Genomic DNA, 12539 nt, shown 5'->3' on the forward strand with positions numbered 1-12539 from the left:
GTTCTAAACATGTTCTAAATAATTGACAGTCGGTGACACATGTTTTTAACACCTCGTGAATGGACAAAGGCAATTAAGGTTAATTGATACAAAATAAAAGGTGTTGTAACCGATTTGTTTGTTACGATAAAATTATATATTTGCCGTCTTTAGTAACGATAAAAAGAAAACAACTCCTGAAATGCGCAAAAGTCAATAAATAAATGACGTTTACCCGGACGGCTTTAATTACAACCATGGTTCATGTATCGTGAATTGTCAGTGTAATCTATTTATAGAATGTTTTTTTTAGTAAATGACTACAAATATATGCTATATGCTGCTGTAAAATGTTATTTTTTATATTTAATTAATTCATTGTTTAATTATTTGACAAACAGATGTCCTAACAACATTTATATTGACGTATTTATCATTTGACCTATGTAAGCTGGAAAACCTTTAGATATGTGTTCTATGTAATAATAGTTCAACCTCGGTTGGCTCGAACTACCGATCTCTCGACCAAATTTTCACAGACCCTCCGAGTTCGAGCGAACGAAGTTCAACTGAATTATCATTGGCAAGGATTTCATCAGAACACAACAGAAGTAGTATTTCTATTAATTTATTTACTTTTTTGCTTTTTGTTTTTTTTTCGTTTGGTTGGGCTACAAGTCAACCTGACACACCCAATAAGTACCTCTCTGTGCATTATTTCAAGGCACAAACAGGCACCTAAGCAGAACCAATGACTTTCTGTTAGCTTAATGGAAAGCTTCCCTCACATGAAAGAAATCCAAAGTCCCTGGTGGGAATTGTTTGAACACACTAGAGTTGGGTACCGCCAGAAAGAAAATACCACGGTATACCACGGGTTTTTTCCTAAAAAACCACGGTATAAACCGCGGTATAAACCATGGTTTTTCATTGTATGCTAATATGTTAAATTTTATCCCTTAAAATAAGTATCAAGGTAGGCTGGTATAGAATTTCAAAATATTAAATTTAAGCAGATCTATAAAATACAGATTAACCAAAGCATCATTTAACTTTTTTTCAATCAGGTACTTTCGCATGTTGACAATCATAAATTAATTGGTCATGGATTCAGTTCTTGTTGTTTTTTTTAATTACATAGGCCTATTGGTCTCTTCAACATTTAACAAACTGTTATTTAAATTGCATAGTTAAAGTGGAAAATTAAATGTTTTTATTGCTCATTGATTAATAAAAATAATAGGTCAAATGCACGTTAGCTGATGACAAATATTTATTTGTCGTTAATTTTATAACAGAGTCCCAGCTGCTATTGTAATTTTTTTATTGCAAGGGCTAAGTATTTAATTAATCTGTGTCAAAAACCAAAACAACATGTACCCCAAAAGCAAATTAAAATTATCAACATAGAAAACACTGCTGACCATAGTTAACTTCTTAATTGATATTCATTAGTTGAATGAACATTACTTTTAATCCAGTTTTCTATGCCATTCTATAATTAGTTAATTGCCATGCCCATGCAGTAAGTGGCGTGACATAAGGAAAACCCTTGCCTGATTGGTCGCTATTTATATAAATACTTAAAATAGTAACACCCTAATTTTATGCACGGAATGCCCATATGAATTATCAATCTTTACGATTAGTTTTCGTATCAAATAAGCGATATTTGGACAAGTAAATGTAAGTCGACAATTCTTGCTTCTTCAACTGAGATCATGCAAGTTGACAATTCTGGCTTACATGCGGTAATCGATAAAGCATTCAACTTTTTCGCTAAGAACTATCGAAAGAATGAATAATAGTCGGCGAAAGTTGTTTGCATAAAGGTTAACTCAAAGAAACATTAACATATACAACAGAAAAAGTTTTTTTAATTTAGTACATTTTACGGATCTGTAATTGCTTTAAATTAGAGCTAAAAGTACCCGGTTTTCCAAGTCTGTACCGCGGTACGTACCGCAGGTGTCTCGGACCGTGGTTTACCAGTAATAACCGGTTTAAACCGCGCACCTCTAGAACACACAGCTGTGAGAAGCAAATGGTTGGACATAGACTCTCTTAACCACTCGGTTACAGATGCCCGAGAAACAAGCTTATATGAAAAGAATTATAATGCTTACCCTGAGCAGGAAGGTTAATTTCGAGTCACGATATGGTATAAATCTTTTCTTGCCATCTCTGGATACATTGACAAGACACATAATAACTTTACCAAGATTAGACAAACTTTGTTAATGGAGCCAGCTTCCTGGAATATAATTATCACACAATTCTAAAAAAAATCGACATATATTTTTTGGTTTTGGGGAAAAAAATCACCTATTTTTTTTGTGTGAATTTATTGTTTTCTGATGGTGAAAAATACCCTTTGCGTAACTTTTTTCCTTTCAAATAAATTCAGGAACAAGCCAGACTACAAGTAAAATAACCAACATTGACCCATTATTTAGCTTGTTCCAGATAATCAATCATAGAACTCTTTGCAGGATTAAAATTTTAAAAAAAAGGTTGGTTGGAGAAACGAAAGCACAGCCACGCATGCAAATGATATGAAGTCAATGAACTTTAAGAAATCTGCATGAAGATCCTGTGTAAAGTATCTAATTACACAATATCATCACCAGAATAAAAGCAAATATTCAATTCACTCATACAAACATTCACAGAGACAAAAGTTGATGTAATATATACCTTTTTAAAGTCTAAGTCCTGTAGCAAGAGTATCTTTTTGTCTCTCACTGCCAGCTAAATCAACCAAGTTAAGTGATGATGTGATAACCTTGTCCATGCCACCTTTACACATCTGTAAATTATAAGATCATATGTAGGGCAAGTATATAAAATTTGAATTTCTTTCATAAATCAGCTGGGGCACTTAAAACAGAAAGATATGCAAAATATTATTAAGTTTATTCAGAAATGCATTGAAAGCCATTTTCCTGATATTCTTAGCCAATTAAAATTGGGTGTTTTTTTCACAATAAGAATAATTATTCTGGAAAAAAGGATGGGCTTATTTTCTGACATTTTGCGAACAAGATATTGGTTTTGACCCACATCAAATGGAACATTGATCTCAAAAATTATTTCCGGTCCTATCATGTCAAAAAACCTCAGTGGAGTCCCTTTAATCTAGTATACACTCCAATATTATCAAACATTCCTAATCGCAACAGATATATAGCTTGAAAATAACAATCAAAAACTCGTGAAATTTTTCATGCTGGTGTTACTTCAATGGAAAATTTGTGGTATACTGACCCTAACAATTTTTCTAAAACAGAGTATAAATTTATCCTTAAAATATTCAAATGATGCCAATACAATACCTTGGACTCTATTTGGAGTGTAAACACTGCGTGACTTCTAGAAGATTCTCTGTTCATGGAGGTCGATGCAACTTTCCTATTCATCCAACTTGAACTTAATACCTTAAATAACCAAAGAGAAATGTGCTTTTAAATGTAACTACAAGATTTGTAATGCTTGTCTATAAAACAGCACCTAACAATTTATCAAGTATTTTTTTACAGGAAATCATTAGTGCAATATCATGAAACTGTTATAACAACTATACCAGTTGAATGGAGGTGTATAAACACTGTTTCTAACATAACCTACTTCAACCTTTCTGTTGAGTTTTAAGTCCTCAGGTGCGCCTCTCTGCACTATTAAAGGCACAATCGAGCACCTGAGTTAAACCACCAAAGTTCTGCAATAGCTGGATAGCTTTATCATTATGAAAGAATCTAAAGTCCATTGCAAGATTCAAACCTACAACTTTGAGGCAGGGACAAAAAAACCTTTTTTTGGGGGAAAAAGGGCCCCAGCCTTTTTCGGGGAAAATAGCGTGATTTTTGGGATTCTTTTGGGAAAAAAGGGGTCCCCCAAAATTTAAAAACAAAACTTTTAAAACAAATTCTTCAAAATAGAAAAAGGGAAAAAACACTTTTAAAATACTAAATAGCAGTAAAAAAGGGCCCTTTAATTTTAACACCAAACTTTAATTTTGTTCCCAAAAATTTTATGGGAAAAATTTCAAAAAAAACTGGGGGAAATTTTTAGAACCCAAAATGGGGAAAAAAAAAGGTAGTTTTGGGTTTGGGGGAAACAGCCTATATTCGGCCTCTACAAAGAAGGGTTTTTTGGCCCTGTGAGGAGAAGGCTGTTTGAAGTCAATGCCCTTAACCACTCCTCCATGGTTCCATTCCAGCTCAAGTTAGCTTAAAACCATTTATACCTAATATAACTGAGCAGTTGCCTCAATACAACCAATCAGACATAGTGCTTTCAATAATATTATAAATGTTTCCAATTGTTAAGGGATTAGAGATAGAGTATTTTGTTAATCCTGGTTCACAAATTCTCTTGTGTGTAGACAAGTGCCATATGTGCTACGGGAAAATTGACTTGTCTGTTAGCAACAGTCCTAAGTCGGACATGTCAGGCGTAGGATTCCCCCACAAAAGATTGGGGCAAAGAAAAAAACGCTGAAAACTAAACCCTACCGATGTAAAACGATTAAAAAGATAATGGTTTCAAAAAATTTAAAAATTTATGTCTTTAAATATATAAAACCCCATAAGCTTCACTGGCAATTTTTTGACAACCTTTCGGGCAGATTTTCTAAAGGGAAAAAACCTGTTTTCAACTCCTTTTCGTAAATTTCAGTGACGATGAAGGGGTTTTAGAAAAGGGCATAAAATTTGTTCATTGTATTTTTTCTCCAGGAATGAACATTTGCATAAAAACTGCTTATTTTCTCCATGCTGTAGTTATAAAAAAACAAGCAATTATCATAGTATTGCAAGCAATCCATAAGTCCCCTACCGGTTAGAACCCCATCAACATTCTGAAGGGCCATTGGCCATTCACTTATGTTTCAATTTTTCTCTATTTTAAGTAAACTTGTTGGAAAAGTTCTTTAAAAGTGATCAAAGGAAACAGTTTTTATGAACAGACAGACAGACGGACTGAAGGACACTCTAAAGTTAATATTTGAAACATCCCTGTTACCAAAATATAACATTTTAAAAGCAAAATTTTTAAAGAGGAGATAACTCTTGAATTAAAGATGCAATTTCATAAAAATTTTCAGCTCTTTTTGACTAATCACAAATATTGTTATATTTGCCATGTTTTAAGCTTATTTGTTGCCAAGGCAACTGATATTTTTTCAAAATAGGAAAAACAGATAAGACATGCATAATCTCAATACTGCTATCTACCCATATGTCAAGTTTCATAAAAATATTACCAGTACTTTTTGAGTTATCACTGGATTCAGTTTATGTGTAAAATTTGCCATATTTTCAATCTATGTGTTGCCATAGCAACCAGAATTTTCAACATAGGAAGAAAAGAAAAAGACGTGCATAATCTCAAGACTGCCATCTACCCATATGTCAAGTTTCATAAAAATATTTCCAGTACTTTTTGCTTTATCACTTAGGATCCAGTTTATGTGTAAAATTTGCCATATTTTCAGCCTATTTGTTGCCATAGCAACCAGAATTTTCAACATAAGAAGAAAAGAAAAAGACGTGCATAATTCCAAGACTGCTTTCTACCCATATGTCAAGTTTCATAAAAATATTTCCAGTACTTTTTGCGTTATCACTGGATCCAGTTTATGTGTAAAATTTGCCATATTTTCAATCTATGTGTTGCCATAGCAACCAGAATTTTCAACATAGGAAGAAAAGAAAAAGACGTGCATAATCTCCATACTGCCATCTATCCATATACCAAGTTTCATAAAAATATTTTCAGTACTTTTCAAGTTATCGCGGGATCCAGTTTTGTGGACGGACTGACGGACAGACGGACGGACGGACAGACGGACGGAGGGTAAACCTAAAGTCCCCTCCGGTAAACCGGTAGGGGACTAAAAAGTTTCATTTAACCGTCTGTTTGCTTGTTGATTTGGTCTTTTCACCAGTTTTAACAGTTTTAAAGCTGCATGCTATCAGATGAGCCAAATATTTCGAGAAAAATCAAACTTGAGAAAAATGTACTAAGATTTTAAGAAAAGTAAAAAAAGATTTATTATTCAAGTAATAATTTATGCGTTATGTGTGATTAATGAATGATTTAGCATTACATACATGTTTCAGTCAAACAAAACATTTCTTAAAGGTATACATTATACTTGGTAAAAATCTGGAACACATTAATATTGCATCTTTCTAGATTTACTTTTTTGATAATGAACCCTTGTAAATTATTTCTTGCACAAACTAGTACATTTGCTGTTGCAAGTCATACAAAGTGAACGATCATGCATTGAGGTAAGAACTTGTATGTTTACTTACCAATTCTTTTTCTCTAGTAATGAGGCTATACATGTATTCAAAACTTCGTGGAATCACTCCTCGTTGTTCATGCTGGAAATTCTCAGCATCTTCTGAAGGCCCTTTATAAAGATAGAAGACCATTTTTTTTACTAATATTCAATATGTTTTAACTCAGACATAAAATCATTATTTAAGTTTATACAAATTTATTATAGTTCCATTGTGTTGGACGCTATTAGCTTATTGACACACTCTAAAATGCATTTCTGGAACCAAACAGTACTAAGCAATGAGTGTAAAGTTTCTTGCTCATGACTTTCTCTCGAAAGCAATCCTTAGATTTCTAGTATGACATGTTAACCACTTGGCCTCATCACCATTTTATAAGGTGTCCCTTTGTGCATTGTTTCAGGCAAAAATCGGCACCAAAGTAGAACCACCAACTTTCTCTAAGCTAACTGGATAGCTGATAGCTTTCTCACTTGCAGGGCTTTTTTTCACAGTTTGGGGAAGCAGCCCAGCCCTTAATTTTGGGGGAAAATTACATAGTATATTGGCAAAAGGGGAAGAAAAAACTTGATGTAAATTCAATTTTTGGGGAAAACTGCATGATTTTAAAGAAATTTTCTTTGGGGAAGCAGCCCTATACCGGCCCCTGTTATAGAAAGTAAAAAGGCCCTGACTTGAGATCATTTAAAGACGCTGGCGCAGCTTGAACCTACAGCTGTGAGAGGCGAATGGTTTGAAGTCAAAGACCTAGACTAATCGGCCATGCATGCCTAAAAGAGAAATTAGATAAACTAATTTATAAAATTAATCAAAGAAATATGCAACTAGAAATAATTTGTGTATAAGTAATGTCATAAGGAAAGTTTGGACAACACTTTCAGAAAACTATAGTCATTTTATCATTAACTATTTTATCAGATTTGTTTACCAGACCTATCTTAAGAAAGAATAGGAACAATGTATTAAGATAGTACTAGAGATTAAACATCAGAATTCCACTTACCCATCATGGTAAATGTTTTACCAGAACCTGTCTGGCCGCTGAAATGTCAAAAAATATCTCAACTTTATCTTAATCTAAGAACAGTTCTGCTAAATACAATCAACTCTCACTATGGCATAAAAAAACAAGAGCTGTCAGTAGGACAGCCGACTTAACTATTCCCAGTGCTTGATAGTAAAACGAGAGCCTGGATAATGTAGAATTAATCAAGTTCAAAAGGGCCATATCTCTCTCAAAATGTGAATTAGAGTTATAAGCCTTGGATAGTGACCTACTATTATGCTATCAAACGAGTGTGTAAAGTTTTAATTCATTCCCTCAAGTGGTTATGGAGAAACCAAGTTGCATGCAAAAACTTAACCAAAGTTTTGGGTGATTACAAAAGCTCTCCTTATTCAGTCAAGGTATTCAAATCAGTCAAACAAAATTTTGACTTATTTCTATCAATCTAACAGTAATTACTGCACAAATTCCAAAAGTATAAACAGCCATGCATTGTATTATCATTTGTATTAACATTTTATCATATTTACTGAAAATTGACATTGACTTCACGTGTCATGATCAGTAGTAAATCACAATGTTGATTAACTTGTGTATAGGCTGGAGGCCAAATGATGCAATAAATCTTAATTGAATATTTAGGAACGCAAAAAACATATGCAGTAGTACACATTTTGCAATGAAAATTCTTTTGCGTTCTAAAAATAAACCTGACTATATCAAAGCCTTAATTTAAACCAAATTTTGCACCAGATGACAAAATGTCTGAAACTGATGTAAATGTGAACATACTATTTCAGATTTAGAATCAATATGAACAAAAAGTTGCTTTCTCAAATAACAAAAAATAGCTTTCAAAAGATAAAATAACTTACTAGGCAAAAATGGTACCATTGTATCCAGCAATGCAGTTCTCTATCACCTTTTTACCAAGTTTGGAAAAAATTGTTTCCTGAATAATAGAAATGGTCAAATATTATGAATGAATTGTGATCATTGCTCTATCATTATACAGTATCAAGATACAATAATGAGGTATTGACATCTGGTGATACATATAACTATTGTTAGGTTTCACTGTTTAGACAGCAAGTACTATAGTTTCAGCTACTTGTACCTTCTTGTTGTTGATTACTTTATGCCTGCCAGGGGAAAGATGTATAAACTCATTTAAAGATTTAAAGTTTGTTCTAGTCATGATCTGGTTACTAAGGTCAGGACTGAGGTATAACAGAATAAACTTATTAAACAGAACCAGGGCCTTTTTTCACAGGTTGGGGGAGCAGCCCTACTTTTAATTTGGGCGAAAAAATACTATAGTCTGTCCCATCAAATTTGAACATTCCATTTTTTATTTAATATAATAGTAAAATCATGTAAATTAATGTCATGTTAACCCTGACGTCAATATCTCTAGGCATGTTTTTCATTTTTTTCATAAAGTCATTAATATGGTCGAAATGTTAAAATTATATTTTTCCCCGTTGACTTACGTTGTAACCTGACGTGACGTCCATTTCAAAATGGCGGCGCCCATATAGACGTCATTTAGGGTTCGTCTCACAATTAGCGTGAAATGTACTCGGTAATTATACAAAAAATGATTATTCTAAATTACTAGCTCGCAATAGCTAAATGTTCTCATTAAAATGAAAACAAAGTTGGTGTCAAAAAAGACAATTTTACTAGCAAACCATTATTTAAAATAATCAAAATCATTTGAAGTGAAATATCAATAACTGCTTTATTAATTCTAACACACAAATATTTCTATAATTACCATGATATACTGTCGTATTTTTATATTCTTTTTAAGAGAAAAAGAACAATGAAGTGATTTGATTAGATAGCTTTTCAATCAAGCGCGTATCTTGAATACCGCAACGCGTCGAAGGGGAGCGGGAACACTAGCTAGAAGACTATCAAATGGTTATCCGCTAATTAATGTTTAATTTACATAATTCTGTAGTTGTCTGAATTATGTCCATTAATATGTGTCACGTCTATTCAAAAATAATTAGAATTGACCAGGTACGATGAGATACAAAAATATGTTACCCTTCTTATTTCGGGTGCGATGTTTGTGTGCTAAACCTTTCCTTCACAAGAAATCGCCAACAAATAATACATTATCATGCAAATCTGACAAGAAATATATAGAAAAGAGAACTGATTCACTATACGTTCAGCATTGGTTTGCTTGTTACCACAGTGTCTACTTTAACTTACCCCCTCGCTAACGAGAGAACAAAGACTCGCGTCCGAGGAAATTGTAAATTACATGTATAAGAATATAATATCACGCTTTCTAGTTTGAGCAATCAAACGTAGGCCTATACTGTACACTTTAAGCTCGTAAATACAGATTTATCTTTCCGTCTCATAATTCAACAAAATGTCCAGAAATACCGGCAGTGATTTGATAACGTGTGTTATTATTAAAAATAAGTTTGTATTGGAGTGTTCAATAAGCGACAATAAGTGCGGTTTTTATTGCAGACTCAAAGTGTTACATATAATTATTATGTTAATATGAAGGGGAGATCGAGTCAAAGAGAACCTCAATAATTTTAACCTTCCTAAAATTTGAAAAGATTCAGTGAAAAAACAATTGATCTAGCATATTTTTCGTGGCAGAAAAAAAAACGCGTATTGTATATTTTGTAACTTAAAGAGTAGGATTAACAGAAGTCTTTAATAATAAGGGATAATATGTAGGGAAATCATTTCTGAGAAATATATAAAATAGTTTAAAAACATAAAATCAAAACGAATGTTATATGTAATTAATGGAAGAAGTATTGTACTGTTATAGATTCATGTCATTAAGTGAGTTTAAAAATATTTAAATGTTATCGAAAGTTTTATTATTAATATATGAATTGAAGGTGTAATTTTTACAGTTAAGTTGCAAAATTTGGGTCTTCAAAATGCAATCAAGGCATATTTATCTCAACGCTTGAAATTATTTGTTTGAGGTTACATTGGCCTAACCGCCCTCTGTCAATGCCGCAACTGGAAGCGCGAGGCATTTTTGTTACGTCATATATTTCGTAAATTGTTGTTGACGTAATAAAGTTTTTTTCGTCAGGAATCCATTTTCAAGAGTTAAACATTGTGATGTTAACAACTAAAATTGATGGGCCGTTCTTGAATTATGGATTTGGAACATGCTGAATTATGATGTGTTTCATTTACATATTTCATTTGCTAACCCAGATAACTCCACAAATTTAACAATGTTTTAATAAAGAGACGGATTGTTAACAGTTTAAAAAATCTGGATCATCATAAGTGTAGGAGTCATGTCATTCAGGAGTTTTGAAGCTACGGAACTGGATAGAAACTTGCAATGAAGGAATCTTCAGAATGCGAATTTGTGGTGACGTTCATATAAAGATGTATTTCGAAATTCATAGGGATTCTATTCAGCTTAAAAGTAAGTGCAATTTCTTTTCCTACTCCGTGTGACTCGGTGTTTTTGTGTTGCTAATTTTAATTTTTTTTAAAGTTTTCCATCATGCATTGCAACTAAACTGTTACATCTTGTAGATCCAGCTTTGTAAAATAATCATGAAACGACCCCGAGAACCTCATGTATATTTTAGAAACATAACACGTGCTTTCTCCCGTTCATCTTCAAATGAAGAGTACTTCGGCAATGGCTACGGAAAATAAACAACAGAGATTTGCCATAGAGAAATCAAAATTTGCTTTCACAAGAAAAGTAGACACTTTAGAGAAAAATCCTGAAAAATCTCGAGGGTGACTTTTTTTTAGTTTACCAAAATAGTTTAATTTTTATTTAACCTCGTTTTGTTAATTCACACGAGGCAAAAGTGCATTTCCATTTTTAATGGGACAGACTATAGGTAAATTAGCAAAAGGGGAAGAAAAAACTGTATGTAAATTCAATTTTTGAGGGAACCTGCATGATTTTGAAATATTTTTCTATGGAGAAGCAGCCCTATAATGGCCCCAGCTATAGAAGGAAAAAAGCCCTGAGAACTATAGATCATGGTATAATGGATATTTACGAAGAAAGACCTGAACATTACAAATTACAGCAGGCTTGGCTCTATATTGGTGACAAAAAATAATTAATCACTAAGTTTTTTAAAGAAATGATGTATAAAAACAAATAAACACAGACCTGTCTCGAGTCCACATCTGCCACATAGTCAAAGGCAAACACCTTGCTCTTTGGTTGCTGTCTAAGTATGACTTGGGCATTATTTGGGTCTGCATCAACAACTCTCGCATTACCAGGTTCATCTTGACACGGAGGTCTTATTCTTACAAACACCTGGATGTTGTTGTCCCTGAAAGAACCAATATATCACTTATTCCATCATAATTATTTGGAAGGTGTATAGAAAATAATACACATAAGAAAATTTATAATTTCATGCAAAATTAATAATCAATTCAGTGAGTAAAATGATTTGACATAGTGGTATTTTTTTACTAACTTTGATCAGAAGTGCTAGAATTTTTTTTCCCAAAGGAGTTTTATCAATGGTGAATGGCCATTCAAAATTCTGTTGTTTTTTCTAGCACATTAAAAAATAGCAATTGAAAAACCCAACCTATTTTCATGACAACATATTTTCAGTTCTTGAGCTATAAACATGTAGATCTAAGTATTATTATTATAATTAATTATTATTAATGAGCCTGTAGACATTTTTGGAAAAAAAATACTTTTGATATCTTGAAACTTTATATCATTGAATCTAATTAACATAAATTTATATTCTGTTATTAAGAAACTAACTTACCCTGAGTCTAAATTCGAATCTGAAAATAAAAACAATAGAAAGGTGAAAAAAAATTTCATTACTAAATTTTAATGCTGATTTTAAGAGATATAACTGATCAGAAGATCTTTCTAAATATTAACTTAGAATTACTATAAGAAAGCCCTAGGAGGTATTTTAAGGTCCTTTGTGCCTCCCTAGCAGTCTTTTGTATATCTGAGCAGTCCTTAGCGGTCCAGCAACTCATAAAATTTGCACCAAAATAATATTTTTTCTTAAAATTATAATTTTTTTTTCACTAAACATACTACCATGTATTATAAGAATGCCCTAGGAGGTATTTTAAGGTCCTTTGTGCCTCCCTAGTAGTCCTTTGTGGCTCCTTAGCAGTCCTTAGCTGTCCTTAGCAGTCCTTAGCAGTGTTTAGTAGGTCCTACTAAACACTGCTAAGGACCGCTAAGGACTGCTCAGATACACAAAAGA

The 12539-nt window shown here is 32.8% G+C and overlaps 1 protein-coding gene across 1 annotated transcript in view; it reads right to left on the minus strand.

The window, feature by feature from the left end:
* Positions 1–12181, minus strand: part of LOC132713114 (kinesin-like protein KIF15) — a gene marked incomplete at its 3' end in the record, with an annotated part of 38423 nt that extends 26242 nt beyond the window's left edge. Inside the window, 11 exon segments of the mRNA XM_060695584.1 lie at positions 2106–2212; positions 2215–2229; positions 2677–2788; positions 3315–3416; positions 3677–3759; positions 4685–4754; positions 6300–6400; positions 7294–7331; positions 8172–8248; positions 11450–11618; positions 12078–12181. Coding sequence (XP_060551567.1) covers positions 2106–2212; positions 2215–2229; positions 2677–2788; positions 3315–3416; positions 3677–3759; positions 4685–4754; positions 6300–6400; positions 7294–7331; positions 8172–8248; positions 11450–11618; positions 12078–12136 — 933 coding nt within the window.
* Between the last annotated feature and the right edge of the window lie 358 nt (positions 12182–12539).

This window comes from Ruditapes philippinarum, unplaced genomic scaffold (genome assembly GCF_026571515.1).
Source record: "Ruditapes philippinarum isolate M1 unplaced genomic scaffold, ASM2657151v2 ctg7369_1_1_1_1, whole genome shotgun sequence".
Lineage (NCBI taxonomy): Eukaryota > Metazoa > Mollusca > Bivalvia > Venerida > Veneridae > Ruditapes > Ruditapes philippinarum.